The sequence below is a fragment of the Nicotiana attenuata genome, chromosome 8 (assembly GCF_001879085.1).
Source record: "Nicotiana attenuata strain UT chromosome 8, NIATTr2, whole genome shotgun sequence".
Classification (NCBI taxonomy): Eukaryota; Viridiplantae; Streptophyta; class Magnoliopsida; order Solanales; family Solanaceae; genus Nicotiana; species Nicotiana attenuata.
Genome location: NC_031996.1, coordinates 33,175,839 through 33,195,415, shown reverse-complemented (window position 1 = coordinate 33,195,415; position 19,577 = coordinate 33,175,839). Strand labels below are relative to the sequence as shown.

General features: G+C 36.8%; 4 protein-coding genes across 4 annotated transcripts; 2 read left to right on the top strand and 2 right to left on the bottom strand.

The window, feature by feature from the left end:
- Window positions 571-3,348, top strand: LOC109231223 (putative late blight resistance protein homolog R1A-3). The gene is made up of 2 exons (XM_019396808.1): window positions 571-695; window positions 2,112-3,348. The coding sequence occupies exon 2, from the start codon at window positions 2,561-2,563 to the stop codon at window positions 3,041-3,043; it is 483 nt and encodes a 160-aa protein (XP_019252353.1). The 5' UTR covers window positions 571-695; window positions 2,112-2,560; the 3' UTR covers window positions 3,044-3,348.
- On the top strand, window positions 3,342-6,428 carry LOC109231640 (putative late blight resistance protein homolog R1B-16; the record flags this gene model as incomplete). Its single annotated transcript, XM_019397287.1, has 2 exons — window positions 3,342-5,199; window positions 6,053-6,428. Coding segments are annotated over 2 exons (1,869 nt in total), but the record flags the coding sequence as incomplete, so codon positions are not given.
- Window positions 7,429-12,454, bottom strand: LOC109231222 (plant UBX domain-containing protein 10-like). Its single transcript, XM_019396807.1, has 4 exons — window positions 11,461-12,454; window positions 8,397-8,567; window positions 8,096-8,299; window positions 7,429-7,905 (listed from the first exon to the last, which is right to left on the bottom strand). The coding sequence occupies exons 1-4, from the start codon at window positions 12,247-12,249 to the stop codon at window positions 7,675-7,677; spliced, it is 1,395 nt and encodes a 464-aa protein (XP_019252352.1). The 5' UTR covers window positions 12,250-12,454; the 3' UTR covers window positions 7,429-7,674.
- On the bottom strand, window positions 16,359-17,605 carry LOC109231639 (uncharacterized mitochondrial protein AtMg00810-like). The gene has a single exon (XM_019397286.1). The coding sequence runs from the start codon at window positions 17,247-17,249 to the stop codon at window positions 16,359-16,361; it is 891 nt and encodes a 296-aa protein (XP_019252831.1). The 5' UTR covers window positions 17,250-17,605.

The window sequence follows — 19,577 nt, the reverse complement described above, 5'->3', positions numbered from 1 at the left end:
GTTTTCATTTTTTCTTAAACTCCATGCCCAGCCAAACGTGTTCACACAAATTGAAACGGAGTAAGTATATATATACACACAAATACTCTGGGCCCCTTTTTAACTTGTTTAGGACCACAAATTCTAAAAGTTTTCATTTTTTCTTAAACTCCATGCCCAGCCAAACATGTTCACATAAATTGAAACGGAGTAAGTATATATATACACACAAATACTCTGGGCCCCTTTTTAACTTGTTTAGGACCACAAATTCTAAAAGTTTTCATTTTTTCTTAAACTCCATGCCCAGCCAAACATGTTCACATAAATTGAAACGGAGTAAGTATATATATACACGGACTGTGCAAAAACTACTGTCGTTAACCCAATATTAAGAAAACCATATGCAAATAAAAATATTCCATGATTAGTGGCATTAATTAAGTAGAGGCCAGCCACAGTTGATGAATAATATTTAACATGAGTCAATAAATAATAATAATAATAATAATAATAATAATAATAATAATAATAATAACAACAATATAATATAGAGAGGAGATAATGTAATTACACCTCAACTAAGAAAAATGCTCTCATTCACATTATTCTTCACCGGAAACTTCCCAAGAAAAAGAAAAAATCATTACTCTCTCTTATTAGTGAGGCAAACGCATTCAAGAGCTTCCAAGAGAGAGATCTCTGCTTTAATTAAGGTGCTTCTCTTATTTTACAATTTACATATCATTCTGTTTATGCTTCACTCATTTTGGATTGCTGCATCTAGAGTTTGATTGGTGCCGTCTATAGATTCTAAATTAGCGGGTTCTGAATTAGTTATTTATACATAATAAATAGATTTTTTAGCACAAGTACCGAGTCTGTACCGAAATTATTGGGTTTTGTCGAACCCGTAAGTCAGAGCTCTGACTCCTCTCCTGTCATACTGTGTTTGATATGAGAAAGTCATTTTCTACTAGTATTTTGTTGCTAATATTCTTTAAAAGAGCATAATTATTGTAGGTTAATGTGACATCATGATGGAGATTCTGTATTTAGTTTGATTTTATTCTTCTTTTAGTATGTGTATGCGGATCGAAATTCAATAATTCTTATCTGACCCATTACAGATGTTTTTAGTTATAGTTATATGACTAATTGTTGGTATTACTGTGTTCAAAATCAGAAAATCAGAGCAGCAAACAAACGTTAGTTCAATAAACACATTGTAAAATAATTCCGAGCCCACTGAATTCACAGTGTGTCCTTAAGGAATTTAATCCCCTCACTGTTGTCCAAGGTATACAGATTAATTCCTCCTAGGATAGAACGGAATAACTATTCTGTAATAGCGGCACTTCAAATCACAGAACTTCAGCGAACTCAACAAACGGAGCAAATCACACATGACACTTATATTTATTTAGAAAATAATGCAACAATGTAGAAAAGAGAGGAGAAGATTTCAGATTTTCCTTGTTAAAAATGAGGCCAAGCCTCAAAATTTATAGACAATGAGAGGGTGAGATAAAGAGGTGCAATCCAAGAGGTGCCTCTTCCATTTCCCATTCACACCCCTTAATAAAAACGCAACACTCATTTCAGAAGAGATTTTTATGTTAAGACCTAAAAGATAAGTAATATAAGACAAAAAATATCTTTGTATGATCATGTTCTTCTATTCGGATTGTAAATGGTTATTTTGTACCTTTTCCTCCGATTTGCCTTGGTGATAAGTAGCTTATTTTTTAAATATTGTATGGAGGAGCGCACCAGTTGTTGGTTGGGGCATCCCGAGTAATTAGAAAGGTAAGCGTTAAAATGAGGGACTTGTTAAATATGTTAGATGCTTAGATCTGATTTTGGGTATAATCAATACAATTAATCCGCAGTTTATATTCCATAATAGGCATGCGCATGTGTTAGGTTGCATTGGTGGAATCTATCTACTGTATTTTCTGTGTGTATATGCTGGACCGAGACTATGTGAATCACGTCAATTGTCAAAACAATGTCAATTTTTATTGCATGCGATACAATAATTCAATGTTAGTGTTTGCCATATCTGTCATTTTAAGTGTCTCCCTAGTCCAAATTGATTCATTCGCTAATCTGAAGGTCCTTTACTGCAGAAGTACAGAGAGAGATGGCTGCATACGTTGCATTGGCTTCTCTAATGGGAACAATAGAACAGCTTCAGCTTTTGCTATCAAAGTTAGATCTATTGGACACTCATGTGGAAAGTTTGAATTTACTCTACGAGAAGGTTGATTCTCTGCAAGAGCTTCTTGATAATTCTGATGGTGAACAAACGGAGAATTTGCACGAAAAGGCCAGAGACAGCAAATGAAGCAGAAGATGAAGTTGAATCACAGATGAAGGTGGTAATGGAGGAACAACATGATGGACTCCATCAAAAGGAAGCCCTCGAGAGTCTTTTTGAGATCTTACAACGAGGTATTGAAAATGTTGATTCCCTCAAGGAAGAGCTCATCAAGCACAGTCCGAACAACAACTTGCAAGCTGGAAATTCCTTGATTCAAGTTCACCACGATTGCATGCTCCAACCCTTGAGAACGATATGGTGGGGTACAACATTGAACAAGCAAACATGCTGAGTCAACTTACCAGAGACTCGCCTGAACTGGAAGTCATCTCTGTTACAGGTATGGGCGGCATTGGTAAGTCAACTTTTGCCAAAAAGCTGTTTTCTCATCCCTCAGTTTTGAGCTTCTTTGACATCCGTGGATGGGTTACCGTGTCTGAGGACTATAGTTATAGAAATATGCTTTTAGGCCTCCTTGAAGATGCTAATATTGGGAAGGAAGAAGACCTTGATAAGAAAAGCGATTCAGATTTAGCCGTTTGCTTGAAACAAAGTTTAATGGGTCGAAGGTATTTGATTGTTGTGGATGACATATGGAGCAAAAACGCTTGGGATACCGTATATCTCAGAGAGGTCGTATTTCTTTGGGTTGGTAGTAATGGAATGCTTTCATTATCTAAAATAAAGAACATCTCCCACCAAAAGATCAGTCCAATAATACCACTCACAGGTAAATAGCGCAATACTTCTTCGTGAATCTCCGCTATTTGAATATGGAACATCATAACAACGAACCCCGCACAACGACATTCTTTGTTTGTGCGCCCCTTACCGTTCTCGCTCAGTCTTTCAACGGCTGGGAAGGCAGTCGTAGAAACGAAGCCTATCGCCACGCCGACCATCAAATACGAGATTGGGCCCCTTCTCAAAGATTTGATGGAATGGCCCACCCCACCCAAGAGCGCTTATGTCATAGGGGAACTCATGGCTGGAAACAATCCTTATGGTTTGTTTTGATATCCGGTAGGAATAATAAAAAAAAAGTCCAGGTTGGTTGGTGAGCCTAGTGATAGGAGACTATCTAGCTTGGTTCGGAGAGATTAGACTGTGTCTTCCAGACGATGGTAAAAGAAGTCGGGTATTGTTGACTACTCGAGACGTTGAGGTTGCTCAATATGCTAGCTCTCCGGAGGATCCTTTCAGGATGCATTTACTAGGCCCCGATGACAGTTGGAATTTGTTTTACCAAAAAGCATTTGCAGAAAAAGGTTTTCCAATTGAATTTGAGGATGTCGGGAAGGACGTCGCAAAAAACTGCAAAGGATTACCACTTATGATTGTCGTGGTTGCCAAGTTTCTGTCTAGCAAGAGGACATTGGAAGAGTGGAGAAAAGTAGCTGAAAGTTTGAGCTCATTAGCAGACGTTGATGCTTATCAACAATGCTCAGAAGTGCTAGCTTTAAGCTACAATCATCTTCCTTCCTATCTGAAAGGTTGCTTTCTGTATTTTGGACTTTTTCCAAAAGCTAGTAAAATTTCTATGGAAAAGTTGAATAGATTATGGATTGCGGAAGGGCTCCTAAAGGTAAAGGGTTTGGAGGGATTGGAAGAAGTGGCCGCTAGTCATTTAAATTATCTTATTGATAAAAGTCTAGTTATTGTTAGCAAAAGAAGTATGGATGGTAAAATCATAAGATGTATGATTCATGATCTTGTTCATGATTTCTGCTTGAAAGAAGCCGACAGACAGAATCTTCTGTATTTTGTGAATACCGATATTGATGGACCTCTATGGTTTATTCCTGAAGGCTGCAGGTGGATGTCACTACAATTAAGGCGCTTTTATCTTCACCGTCCATTCCCTCATTTTGCTTATAGTAAATTACGTTCCTTTTCTGTCAATTGTAAAAAAATCATTCTAAATCGCTGTTATTTCAAACTTCTTAGGGTATTGGACATGGAGAAAAGGAAGATTCTCCATTTCCCCATAGCTATACTAGAACTAGTTCTTTTAAGGTATTTGGCATTGAGGATTAGGAAGCCTGGTAAGTTACCAATTTCTAAACTTCTGAATTTACAAACTCTCGTTGTTCGTCCAATACACACTGGTATATGGGGAATGTACTCCTTACCAAATGGAATTTGGAAATTATCTCAATTAAGGCATCTCCATTGTTGGTGTATGTATTTGGACTCTCCTCAGCTGGCATCACAAAATGAGGTGAAGAACTCGATTTTGGAAAACTTACAAACTGTTTATGGGTTGAGACCTTCTTGTTGCACTAAGGAAATATTTGAAGGGATTAAGAAAGTGAAGAAATTGGAAATTGTTGGTGAAGCACAGGAATTTAATAGTGAGACGGGATGGCATAATAATCTTAAATATTTAGAAGAGCTCGAGGCACTGAAGGTTACAGTTTCACTCTATTATGGTTTTGACTATCCGCCGTGTTTAATAAATCCAAGTCCAGGTTCTTTCCCACCATATCTCAAGAAGTTGACGCTTAGCCGCACTTGTCTTCCATGGAACTACACGAACATTTTTAGCAAGTTGCCCAATCTCGAGGTGCTCGAATTGAAGAATGGTGCCTTCTCAGGCAATGAGTGGGAAATAACAGAGATGGGATTCCCTAAATTGAAGTTTTTACTCCTTGAGGATCTGCTTCTTATTTATTGGACAGCCACCGATGATTGTTTCCAATGCCTTGAGCGTGTATACATCAGAGAATGCAGGTACTTACAAGAAATCCCAGAAGGATTTGCAGATAGTGTGACGCTGCAGCTAATTGAGTTACATAAATGCTGTCATCCTCTTGTCACTTTTGCCAAGCAGATCCAGGAAAAGCATGAGGAATTGGGAAACAACATGCTTAAAGTTTATGCTTTTGATTCAAGTAAGTAAATCATCAACGATGAACTTTCAATATCCATTACATATTTTGACTTCTGATCATGAACTGTGTTGAATCATTAGGTAAGAATTAACCTGTTGATTGTAATAGGATTTCTTCTTTATAACTACTAAATAGGAGTATATTGTAGACTGTGATAAAGAGTTTGTTACATTCGTTGCATGTGCTTGTTGTACGGCCTTTTAATTATGATATACATGGTCAGTGAAAAGATTTAGAAAAATCATTGCATAAGTAGAAAATGGTTCTATGAAACTCTTATAAGGGCGGTCTCTGTCAATGCAGTAATTTCATTAGTGAGCTCGTACTATCCATATACAGCTTGCCTATGTTCATATTCTGAATTTGGCTACTCCTGCTCTGACAATCCTGTTAAAAATTCATTTTTATGAGGGCTTCGTAGTGTTTGTCATTGTTGTTTGTTGTTGCTATAGTTTTCTTTAGTACCCTTTGTGCGTCTTTGCAAAAAAATTTTTTTTTTTTTGGGGAGGGGGGTTCATGGTTGTTTGTTCTTGCTATTATTTGCTTATTCCTTCCTGATATAAGAGGAAAACTAAACCAGTACTGTTCATGAAATAAACAAACATGTAAAGGTGAACTACAAATAATATTAGTTTATTCCTTCCTGATATAAGAGGAAAACTAAATCAGTAATGTTCGTGGAATCGACAAACATGTAAAGGTGAACTACAAATAATATTAGGTCTCTCAAAGTGAATTTGATTCCTCGGTTGATTTGTTCGACTCTTTAGACTGTGTATTTTAATGTACATTGTGTATCTTTCTGTTCTACAATGGAAGAAAGGAGCCCTGAATTCAAATTTGGGTTTTGCAGTGAACTTGTGAGGAAGGTAGTTTGGTTTCCTTAAAAGAGATTGCTAAGGATTAGCAGCTAGTACCAAGTTGCAGTTGACTGATTTACACAGATATTGCCATTCCAACAAGAGCAAGATATGACCAGTGTTGTGTAACTTATGATATGCTTGTGTTCTCTTTCTTGTTTTTTCTTTAAATTTTTCATGTCATTTTTTTAGCAAAAATTGTGGTGATTTGTATTAGGGGTGTCAAATGGGCGGGTTGGGTCAATTTTGGACGGGTCAAAATGGGTTGAGTCAATAATTGGGTGGGTCAAATGACCCGCCCAAAAGTTACTTGGGCTAAGATGGGTTGGGTCAAGATGGGTTAAAATTCGGGTCATAACCCAACCCGCCCAACTCTTATTAAACTTTAATTAATGTGTTATTTTCTTATAAATTGTATAATTACTAAATAAGGGTTTTTTGCTTTTGTTATGGTATATTTAAAATATTAAACAAAAAATAAAATTATTTCTAAGATATTTTGACAAACTTACTCATGGATCAATTTGGGCTAAAAATTAGCCCAACTTTAAATAGGTTGAGATGAGTTGGGTCAAGATGGGCTAAGTTCAATAAATGGACGGGTCAATAACCAACCCAACCTTGGGCGGGTTGGGCGGGTCATTTGGGCTTGGGCCAAATTTGACAGCCCTAATTTGTATTGCTGAAAACTTCTCAAGATTGAATATTAATGTGACTCTGTAATAATGCCTGGGATTTTATAGCCAAATTCAGCTTGTTTGAATGAGTATTTGAAGAATATTGTGACAATGTCTTTCAGATGTCTTTCCTTATTTAGAAATGATCATTTTCAGATGTCTTTCCTTATTTAGAAATGATAATATAACTTTCCTTATTTAGAAATGATCATATAACTGTGGTCCTTAAGATTGGTAAGAAGCAGGCCTTGAGTTACACCTATGCTAATATACTTGGTCTTTTCGAAGTCTTTTCCATTGCCGATTTGCAGGTCCCAATTTCAGATGAAGGAGAAACAATGTGGTAGGTTAAAACAATATAAGACTAATCAATTCACGATAAATATCACGTATAAAAAGCATTAGGACATGTCACCTTGGCATGTGTTACATTAACACTCAGTGTGATGAAAAATGAGTAAAGAGTTCCATCAGATATGGTTGCTTGCATATAGACAGGTTGGGTAACAACCAAGAAGAATCAACCCAAATAGCCACCCACCTATTTTCTTAAACTAAAAATAGCCAACGGATGTATAATGTATATAAAATTCATGTATAATATGTTTATATCAATGTATAATCTATGTATACCGGCTAGAAAAAGTGAAGCGTAAAACTAGCTGGCTACTCATGTAACAATCCCTTTCCAATACTTACCAAAAGAAATACTTGTTATATCTGGGGCTTCATTCAAAAGCTAAGTAAAGAATATATCATGGTTCCCAATTATCTGTTACTTTGAGAGAAAGTAGTAGAAATTTAACGAGGTTAACAAGACAATAGTGCATCTAATTAAATTCATTGCAAATTCTGATTGACAGACAAAACATTTTCAGCAAAAGCTATTATCTCTAGCACAAAACTTCCAATAGACTCCATTATTCAGCATGTTGTTCTCATGAGTTCAACTCCACAAAAAGGCTGGCCTGAGGATGTAATCCAGCATCCTTCAGGGACAGAGCAAGCTTCTCTGAACCATACACTGTGCGGGGGAAGTTAGACACGAGGCTGTATCTCTCAACCTCCAGGCATCCCAGAGAATCAACATAGTCATACAGAGATTGTATGGTTGTAGTACAACGAAATCTCCTTTCCTTGCGCTCACCGGTAGGAAACCTTACCAAAACCTGAAGGATACAAGAAAATAAAGAATTTAATCACCTGAGAAGCAGCTATTTCTACGTCATTTAATATGTGCATTTTACTCTCAAAGTTTCCTCGTTGCATACTTAAAACCAAGAGAAACAACCACATCTCTACGGTTATGACATACTGACAACGACAGGTAAATACAAGAATCAAGACCAAGCTGATTACTTGAGTAACATCAGGACCCTTATCGGGTTCAGGGCCCAGTGACAGTAATTTCTCCTCACGCATCTTAGCTAATGCAGCTTTTCTTTCAGCGGCTTCATGGGCTGCTCTTTCACGAGCCTCTTCTTCCTCCTTTCTTTTCCTTTCAGCTTCAGCAGCCTCCCTTTCCTGCCGCTCTTGCTCTTCTTTCCTCTGACGCTCTCTAGCCTGGTATAGGACAAACAGTTCAGAAACGCACAAATTACTTTTTCCCTGTTCTCAAGATTGAACTTGTAAAGCCTATTTAGAACCTAAAAGTACTTGCCTGATCAGCTTCAAGGGCAGCACGATAAGCGGCATCTTGCTCTTCCCTCAAACGTATATTAGTTCTCCTTTCTTCTGCTTCAAGCCTGGCAGAAACAAGCACAGGTGCACTTTCCTCAAGCACCCTTTGCAGTGCAGTAAGCAATTCTTCAGGAGATTTTGGTCCCTCAACCTGCAGTGTTCATCAGAATATAATTTACAAGAAGACATCAAACCAGTCCAGCAAGTTTGCTGCCACAAAACGTCAAATAATATCTGGTATGATTTTGCACTACTTTTGGTAAATAATGTAGTAAATACAACTAAGAATTGGATTTCGCCGACAAATGGAAAAAAGCTTGCACAGCTACTTTTTGCCAGATAGCTAAGAAGGATAAAGCAATAGAAAGGAAGTACAGAACTAACGAAAACCACGGGAAAGAATGTTCACATGATATGTCCCAATTAATGACAAAACATTTCCAATCATGTCAAATAGACTAAGCCAAACCGCTAAGCAAAAATACAACAATGCCGGACGCTAACCAGTGCTAATCAATGCCAAGTTTTCCAAGACAATTACAAGAGATAAAACGAGAAACAGAGAGACCACACTCAAGAGTTTAACTTCAAATCTAGGACTTCAAACATCATTAACATATTACCTATACAAAGGAACAGGGAGGTCAAAGCTCCGAGGGTAATAGAGCACCGCAATTCACCTTTTAGCTAGAAAACCACTATCTTTCCTCCTAGATTAAAGGATAACAACAGTAAACCTAAGCAAACAAGGAGTACAGATATGCTTAAGGTGACCCCACATAAGCAGCTAAACCGAGAGAGAATAAAGCTTCTCATCTGATTTTATTTCTTGACCAAAAGATCAGACTCAACAGAGCATCTTAACACAATTCACGAAAACAACTTTAACATTATCATATAGCAGCAACAAGGAATACTACATGCTTACCTCTCCAACAACCTAATTAATGAAGCATGGAACAGGATGAAGCAGTGTGCTGGAAGAACAAAGAAGGATCAATTCGCTTCAATACAGAGATAACACTGTGTTCAACAATAATCCTTTGGTGCTGAAAACCGGCGCTTTTAGGAAATATGACAAGATAATACGCCCTTTTACTCACTTAGGGATGGATAAAAAAGTGAAAGGTAAACTTTAGGCTTTAGATTTAGGGGGAAAGTTTTTATTTCTGAGAGAAGTGATTTCAGATATTTACAGAGAGATAAATTTCCGAACAGAAAATACTTCAAGTGTGCCCTATTGTCCAGAACAACTGAAACGTAATATTTTAAAAAACTACAAGCATTATGTGTGCCACCATTGCTAGTCAATGTCGGGATGAGTTGACTCTTGTGACAAAAATTACAACGAGAGGGTGGTAAAAAACTTAAACGAATATTGAGGTGAAAGAGACAATGAAGCAAAAAACCAAAGTGGGCAATATGTGCAAAAGTTGATAAAACTGCTTCTAACAACAACCGATTTCATCACACTGAGTACATAGCATACAGAGGTAAAAAGAATAGAGCCTTGATTCTTAGAAATACTAAACCTTGTTCCGATAATGATAAAAGGAAGCTTGTGTACCAAAGTTTGTTTCTTTTTTACGACATTTTTAGACATCATTTCAGTAGAAAAATCCTTCTATCTTGATTAATATATTTCCTATATGATGATGGTATAAGTTGAGCTTAAATGAAGAAGTGAGGATTCGTATAGCTGACCCAACTTGTTTGGGACTGAGGTATTGTTGTTGTTGGTGGTGTATTTATATATTTCCTGATATTCAAGCTGGCGCAAAAGGTGTAACTATGTGGATAAGAAAAGAATGAAGTAGAAACACAGGATCCACCATTTCTCTGTCTACTTCAAAGATTACTATTTCAGCATAACAATGAGGGACACAAGTCACAACCATATGACACCTACATACCCAAAATCACAAAAATCAGCTGACTGAACATACAACAGTTATTGCACTCAGATCATTCTCTAACTCTAGAAAATGATTCAAAAGGAACTTTTGTATACTAGTACAACAGTAGTACAGAAGTTAACAGAAATAGCCAGACAACTTAATTGCAGTCAGGTAAGTAACCATACTTCAATCCCATAGACAACTAGATCCTCTTGAATTTACCAGCAGTTCTATTCCAAATTCTCTCATTTCGTCATATTTTATTAGTGACAGAAGAAACCGACCATACGCTCTGTGCGTAGAGCCGTAGACAAATAGACATCTAGGAAAATCACATTAAGCTAGGCATTACTGATTTCCGCACTGACCTCATTACTTATTAGGAAAAAAAGTATCATATAAAACAAAGTATGGCAAACTGAGGAGTGTTCTATGATAAACTCAGGTGGTTGACAAATTGTTCAATGTTGTCATTGCTTTGTCTCGGCCTGACAAGTCAACCAAAGTCCTTAAATCAAATCATGCCACGCCATTAAGTACGAAATCATATTTTGACATGCATTGCTCTCCAATGTCCTATGTGGTTAATAGGTTAAAGATGGCTCTATCATGCACCCAAAAAAAAAAGGAATCAAAGATTTGTGAAGACCACAAGTTTAAAGAATTTTTCCAAGCAATCCCCAATTTGTCCAAGATTGTGCTGATTGCTTTCAAGTTACTGATCCAAATTCAATCTAGAATCATAATTTCCCTCACATAATCTAAAGCTAGTCTTTGACTAAATAAAGCAACTTTAGGCCAGGATTTAATATGGCATTCACTTCAACTAAAGTATTTCCCCGAAACGACCGCATCCCCAAGGGTTAGGCCCGCTTTTTACAGGTCAATGGAATCTTGTTAGACAAGATACAAACAATTTCTAGATACTATTTCCATTATGAACTCTCAGTCAATCCAAATTCATATGCTAACACTATATCGACAACTTGCAAAGCAATATAACAACATTTGCCAGACCACTTCTAGAAATTGTTTCCTTTACTAGCTCTCTATTAATCCAAATCCATACACTAACAGCACATTGAAAATTTGCAAAAAACAAAACAATCATATTATTAAAATCGCCTAACAGGCTTCACTGTTTACCTGCTGAAGCAGAGCAATCCTCTGGTTTGTCGCAGCCATAACGACAGCACAAAAGGGAAACCTTGACGCCTTCAAGCTATTACTCATCTTGAAACCTTCACTAGCTCTAATACTCCCACCCCAGGAAACAAAATTCTCATTAATAAATGCCACCAATGCCTCATTGCACAAAGTCCTTTCGCAAAACATAGGCGTATCAGGATGCTCAGGCGAATGCAAATACACGAAAAGCAGCTTAAACTCATGCCTAGACCTCTGTAAAGCATCCATAAAACCTTCAGCAATAAAATTCGGCCTTATACTCCCAAAATCCCTATCAAAAATATTCACAAAATTCATTGCCTCTGAAGCCGATGCAGATACGGATACTAAAGGTGACGTGGACTCGCCATTACGGCCCGAATTGAGCCCGATCATTCTCAACGAATAGGAAAGTACACCTCCCGCGGCCCATACACCAAACCCTAAAGCACCTGAAATTAACCCTAGACTACCGGAAATGATGGAGAACGGAAGAGTAATAATTTTCCAAGCTAGTCCCGGTGGTTGTCCGGCGGTTCCACCGGCGACGAGACCGGTTTCTGCCGGTTGTAGATTCGTGCTCGTGGTGGGTTCGGAGGCATAGTCAGTAGCAGAATGGTGATTTTCTGAAGAGTTTGATGAGGTAAAAGTAGAGATCGCAAGTTCGAGATCCCAGCCATGAGCGGCAAGGATTTCAGTGCACAAATCGGTGTCTTCAACACCTGTGATCGCTTGAAAATACGCTATTTTATCAGCTACATCGCTCATTTTTATCTTATTGTCCAGTTCAATTTGAATTTCCGCCAATATTTTACTCGCTATGTAAAATTAAGGAACAATGATCGCTCCGTATTCTTTTGCGAAGTGTTTGATGAAATGACAATTACAGAAATCGCGAAGCTTCTTTGCGCACTGTTATGGTCTATGGTGTTGGGTTTTATCAGTTTTACCCGACGTTTGAGCCGACAGAATATGATGTGTGAATCATTGATTTTATAGCCAGAAATGCCTTTTACATCCTTTGGAATAACGAATATGCCATTCCCATGTCTTTCGTATTGATGTGTTGTATATATAAATAAGTAGGGCAATCGGAAAATCGCACCAAAAACAAAAATGGAGGTTTGGTTTGATTTGGTGTGGTATTGAGTAAAAAAATCTGGATCAAACCAACATATAAATATATAATTTATATATATATATATATATATATTTTTAAAATTTTTCATAAAATTTTCTTTAAAAAATATCTAGAAATATTTGTGATTCTCTTATGGGATGTAATATTTAGTTAATTGTGAAGTGCTCTATTCTTATTAACTTTTAAATAATGGGTTGTATGATAACTTTCTTGAGCTGAGGGTCTATCGGAAACAGCCTCTCTACCCCCTCGGGTAGGGTAAGGTCTGCGTACACACTACCCTCCCTAGACCCCACTTATGGGATCTTACTGAGCCGTTGTTGATGTTGTTGTTGATCATTTTCTTATCAAGTGTTACTAAATGCATCAATCTCTATGTTCTTCCATATTCATATGTCAAGATCGATTAAATTCTTATATTTTTTGAAGTGGTATTTCGATAATTTAAAATTAAACAGAACATATCATTATATAAGTATAATATTAGTTTTTATGTTTATTTATTGATTCAATTAACCTTAAAAGTGTACATCAACGATAAATTACTGTCAGACGACAAAAAAAATAACTATTTGTAGACAATAAATTTGCGTCGAGAAAATAAAATCAAGACCGAAAATATCGCAACAATCGTAGTATTTTATTTCGAATATTTGAGTGTACAATCTCTATGATTCCTCTTATTCTTCTTTTCAATAGTATAAATAAATTCAAGGGCCTTTGAGCTTGATCTTGAATCTATGTTTGTTGCCACGAACGATGATCTTGAATTCAACTGGCAACTTCGATTTGAACTCGCACTCCTTGAACCTTGATTTGTTCTTCGTTCTTGAGCTTGAACTTGATTTGTTCTTCGTCCTTGAGCTTGAACTTGATTTGTTCTTCGTTCTTGAGCTTGAACTTGATTTGTTCTTCGTTCTTGAGCTTGAACTTGATTTGTTCTTCGTTCTTGAGCTTGAACTTGATTTGTTGAACTTGAACTTGATTGCTTGAAACTTGTGGAGGAATTTGCGGTGTTTGATCCACGAGCTCTCTCTTGCTTCTTGTTATAACTTCCGGTTCCTTTTCTTGGTTATGAATACCCCTATTTATAGTTGTCGAAAGGAGGAGTTGTGGTAAGAATAAACTCTTTCCGACCAATCAAATTAAAGTGTGACATGGCCGCATTTGTTTGGCCAGAACATGTCACTTGCACCCGCGGCGCAATTTCATTGGCCTTTTAGTGTGACTGGGCATGCATTGTCATTTTGACATGTGGCATGGTCCTATTGGCTCTTCTGCTTGACTTGGCGGGCCACGTCATTTGACATGTGACACCAAACTGGGCCTCTAGGAAGATGACATCTTGGGCTTAATAAAATGGGCTTATCACTTTTAGCCCAATTGAATGGGCTAGCCCAATGGATTAAGACTTATTTATTTAATCCATATGTATTGGACTTATAAGATTAATTCAATTATATTAGCCCAATTTATCCGGACTAAAATATCTTGAATTTAAAATATAGTCCATATTATTTTATCGATTTAAATTCGATAAAATTTAAATGCCTACACTATCATATGTTACTAAGAAAATTCTCCCATAAGAATATGTTAATAGATCATATGTTTGTCAATTTTTTTAATTTTCACCAAACATGTATTTACTGATAAAAAAGTTAACAAAGTAAGTTTGAATAATATTCATGTAACAAAAAAAAAAACCCGACAAAACCGAACTAATCCAAACCGTTATAGTTGGTTTAGTTTGATTTTGATAAAAATCGAACCAACCCGATTCATATGCACCCTTATATACATGTACTCCTGTTCTTAGAGGAAATGATCAAAATAGCCCTTAATGTATTGGGGTTGATTTATCTTAGTCCTCGATATATACCCCTTAACAGGTATAGTCCTTAATGTACGGAAAAAGTGGATATTTTTTGTCTTCTACCCTAAAACTAACATACTTTCAAAATTAACTGTTAAAGCTAACATCGGAACCCACGTGTAACTCACGTGATCCTTAAAAAAAAATAGGCCAAATATATACACAGGCAATTGAACTTGGGGCTGTTTTTCATTTTGACACCTCATCTTAACCTTGTTCCGTTTAAATACTTCAAGTGCTCATAGACTGTGTCATTTAAACACCCACTTCATATCTTTTACAAATAAGAGAGTGCGTGTGAACAGCCACCCATCAGAACATAACACGTGGATGCTATTTCAAGCCCTTGTATTTGTGCCTATGCATTCCTAGTCTGATATCAAATCCAAAATTTGTTATCGATCAAAATGCTGGAGCTAATTTAGTTTCCAGTGTTCACGGGCTATTAAGTTCGATTTGAGCGGGTGAAGGTAAATCGAAGTGTTCCTGGTGGTTTTAAAGTTTGTGGACTGGTGGTATTAAAATTTCATTTTATCATCGGTGGACTGAAAGAATTTTCGCGGAATTGTTCTTAGTGCTATTCACTATTCACACCATAAACTGTAAGTAACCACTATTTTAAAATCATCAATTTATAATTAAAAGCAGAAGAAAAGGCATTCTCATTTTGCCAAGTGGCACCATCAGAATATGCCACTTGGCATTTTAAGACAATCCTCCAAAAAAAATAGGAGCTATAAAATTATTTGAAAAAAAAATCCTTCACAATTTTTAGATTTCTTTATTTTTAAAAAGATAAATATTTCTTTATTTATAAAAAATCAACTGATTTTAAAAAATATTGTACTTTTTTTACTCTTTAACTTTGAACCATGAATCCGACTTTTTTTAACACAACTTTATTTGATTCAAAATTTCGGTTTTTTTTTTTTAAAAGTTAACTAAGTTTAAAACATACATTTTAAAAAATTATTTGATCATCTACTTTTGAACTATGAAGACCGTAAGAGTTTTTTTTAAAAAAAAGAAAGTGCTTTATTTAATTCATATTTCATATTTCATCAATATTAAGAAACTAACTGATTTTAAACATACGTGTTTACTTAAAAAAGAAAACTGTTTTCCCTAAATTTCCTCTGCAAACCCATATTGATAGTGGGCAGTCCCTCAACCATAACATACCCACACGATTGAAACCAAAAGCACGACCGAAACCATTTGGAATTTTTCCAAACTATGGTACTCGGAGCATTTTGTGAGGGAGAAACGGATCGACATTGAAAAGGCGAAAATCCTCTGTGAAAAGCTACGTTGGTGTTACCTTATAGAGGGTGTGAACCACCTTCAGTACTGTCGACACCTTGTCCATCAGTACCTTCATTCCATTCGTGGTGTTGGCTGGGGCAAAGACCTTCGTTCCCTGCTCTTCATGGTCCAAAGGTTGAAGCTTTGGGATCGGAATGATCATTTTTGTTTATCCGATTTCTCAAGTGATTCTCTTTCCAGTTAGAAGTATAAAGTGGAGAGTTTGATGGATTACCAACGGATCGGCCTCATTCTTTTGCTATTTTTGGTCATTTGCTCCCTTAATTTTGAAATTTTCTAAAACAAAAGGAGGTTTGCAGATTCAACATCTAACTAACTTTTCCAACTCTACTTATCATTGTTTTAATGAATTTCTATCCTTTTTGATGTTCGTGAAATACATCTTCATAGATTCTTGTGATGATCTCCAAATATGTGGTCATGCATGCTACTTTAGGAATAACATGTTTTATGTGATTATAATTTTGTTATTCTTGCATAAAAAGTGTTCACAAGTACCGTATCTATACCTGAAAGTTGTTACAAATCTCTCCCTTAATTTTGATTTTTCTTCTTCATTCCCAGACAAGATCCCAATCTCTGAAAATCTTCAAACTTGAGAGGCTTTGTGAAGATATCTGCAACTTGATCATGAGACTCCACATATTTGAGCTCGACTTCCTTCTTGGCAATGCATTCTCTGATGAAGTGATACCTTGTATCAATATGCTTGTTTCGATCATGATACACTAGATTCTTTGCGAGTGCCTGTGCGGATTTGTTGTCAATACAAATCTCCGTAGCTTCAATTTGTGGCAAATTGAGCTCCTTCAACAATCTTCTCAGCCAAATAGCATGACATGTACATGATGTTGCTGCTATATATTCAGCTTCACAAGTTGAGAGAGTAACAATTGATTGTTTCTTTGAACTCCAAGAAATAACAGAATCACCCAAGAAAAATACAAAACCAGTTATACTTTTTCTATCATCAATATCTTCCGCATAGTCACTATCACAAAATCCCATAAGGTTGAAATCATTAGAAGAAGAATAAAATAATCCAAAGTCAATCGTACCTTTTAGGTGACGAAGAATTCTTCTAGTGACTTTCAAATGAGTGGAGGTAGGAGCTTCCATGAAGCGGCTTACTACTCCAACTGCAAAGAGTATATCTGGCCTAGTACAAGTTAAGTACCTCAAACTTCCCACAAGACTTTTGAAAAATGTGGGATCCACCTTTTCTCCTTCATCAAACTTGGACAATTTTGTCCCACTCTCCATCGGTGTGTTCACGGGGTTGCAATCGAGTATGTTGAACTTCTTCAATATCTCTTTTGTATAGCTTTCTTGAGAGATAAAAATTCCATCCTCCATCTGCTTCACTTCTAGGCCCAGGTAGTATGACATGAGCCCTACGTCTGTCATCTCAAACTCACGGGACATATCTTTCTTCAAAGCTTCAAAAAAACTTGAGTTATTGACCGTGAAAATAAGATCATCAACATAAAGACAAACAAGTAAGATATCTCCATTAGTATGAACTTTAAGGTAAGAGCATATTCATGGAGACAACGAGTAAACCCATTGTCCTGAAAATACTTGTCGATGCAACTATTCCATGCTCGTGGGGCTTGCTTTAATCTATATAAAGCTTTCTTCAACCGCAACACTTTATCTTCATGGTTTTTGACCACGAAGCCCAATGGTTGTTCAACATAGACTTCTTCTTCAAGATAGCCATTTGATAATAGGCTATATAGATATTATTTACACTCCAATTGTGCCATACTTTATGGTTGTTTTAAAGGCTAAATGATAATAAAATACTCTAATTGGTGTTCTTTTGCTTCGCAGGGACTAATCCAAGTTAGGAAGAGCATATGGAGTTTGGAGTCAAGAATGTGGATAAAAGGCCAATCAAGAAGACCCCGAGCGAAAATAAGCAAGAAAGAGGCAAAGAGGACTGGGCTTGGTGCCACCGCGACCGCGGTCGACCGCGGCTGGACCGCGGTAGGCTAAGAAAGCGAGGCAGAATGTTTGTCTTTCACCGCGGTCGCGCCGCGTTCTGGCGCGGCCGCGGTGGACTGTGTAACTGCCCAGAAATTTTGGGACTAAAGTGTAAATCGGGGAAAACTTATCGCAACCCTTTATAAACTCAACAAACTCGCCCAAGCAAAGGTAAAGCTTATTTTTAGATTGATTTGGAGGCTAGAACAAGTGTGAGAAGAGCAAGCAACCATTAGAATTTTTCTATCTACTCTTTGTTATTTCAATTGCACATTATGAATACTTTTGTAGTTTTATCTTGCTTTGCTATGAGTAGCTAACATTTAATCTAGGGTTGATGGAACCAATTGTTGGATGAAGTTTTGACTCAATTTTGTTACAATCGAGCCGGGTTTATTATATGATTGTTCAACTATGTGTTGTATGGTGATTAATTGAATGGGCCCTTGATTAATCGTGTCTAATTGTCTTGTGTTGCTTGAGAAAGAATACTAGGTTAGACTGTTGTTGAACAACGCCACTTTTGAGTAATTGAAGAGATTCATTACTTGAACTTAAAAGTGGGGTTAGAGATAACAAAATTTTGGTAGGATNAGGAAAGGTAAGTCTGGACCTCTGACTGAGAGTATGAAAGCCGGTTAGGGACACTACGTGACTAGAGAGGGAGTCCACTCTTGAGGTTAGGAGGTTACGCTAAGGTAGTCTATCTATGAGAATTATTCTTGGTATAAGGAGTAGGGAAGTGACCCAGAGATGATTAGGCCTATAGAGTGTGGTTTTGTTGCTAGAGGACTAACAACGATTTAAGTGTGGGGTGTGGATAGTAGCCTATATTATGCGATGTAGATGCTATTTATGCTCTAAATTAACCATACCTTATTGATGTTTTAAGTGCTAAATGATAAAAAAATGCTCTAATTGAGGTTTATATGCTTTGCAGGAGCTACTCCGAGTTAAGAGGAGAATGTAGAGTGTTTTGGGGTCAAAAATGAAGATACAAGGCCAATCGAGAAGAGCCCAGATGAAAATGAGCAAGAAAAGGCGAAGAATAACTGGGCAATAGTCCACCGCGACCGCGGTCGGACCGCGGCTGGAACGCGGTGAAAGAAAGCGGAAAACAAAATGGTCGTAAATCACCACGGTCGCGCTGCGGTTGTCCCGCGACCGCGGTCGATCTGGAGGAAGTCAAGAAGTTTAAGGGCTAAAGTGTAAAACATGGGAAACTTATCCTAACTCTATATAAACTCAACAAACTCGACCAAGTACAAGGTAAAGCTTGTTTTTAGACTAAATTGGAGGCAAGAACAAGTGTGAGAAGATCAAGACACCATTAGAGTTTTTCATTCTTCTTCTTGTTATCATTATTTTGTGAATTATGAATGATTTTATGGTTTTATCTTGTTTTACTATGAGTAGCTAAAAATTTAATCTAGGGTTGATGGAACCAATTGTTAGATGAAGTTTTGACTCAGTTTTGTTATAATCGAGCCGGGTTTATTATATGATTGTTCAACTATGTTTTGTATGGTGATTAATTGAATGGGCCCTCGATTAATCGGGTCTAATTGACTTGTGTTGCTTGAGATAGAATAGTAGATTAGATTGTTGTTGAACAACACCACTTTTGGGTAATTGAAGAGATTCATTACTTGAATTTAAAAGTGAGGTTAGAGATAACGAAACTTTGGTGGGATAATTCAGAGCTGCATAAATTATCAGCTAGAGTAGTTCGAGAGAATGCTCTAGTAAATTATCGTAGTTGAT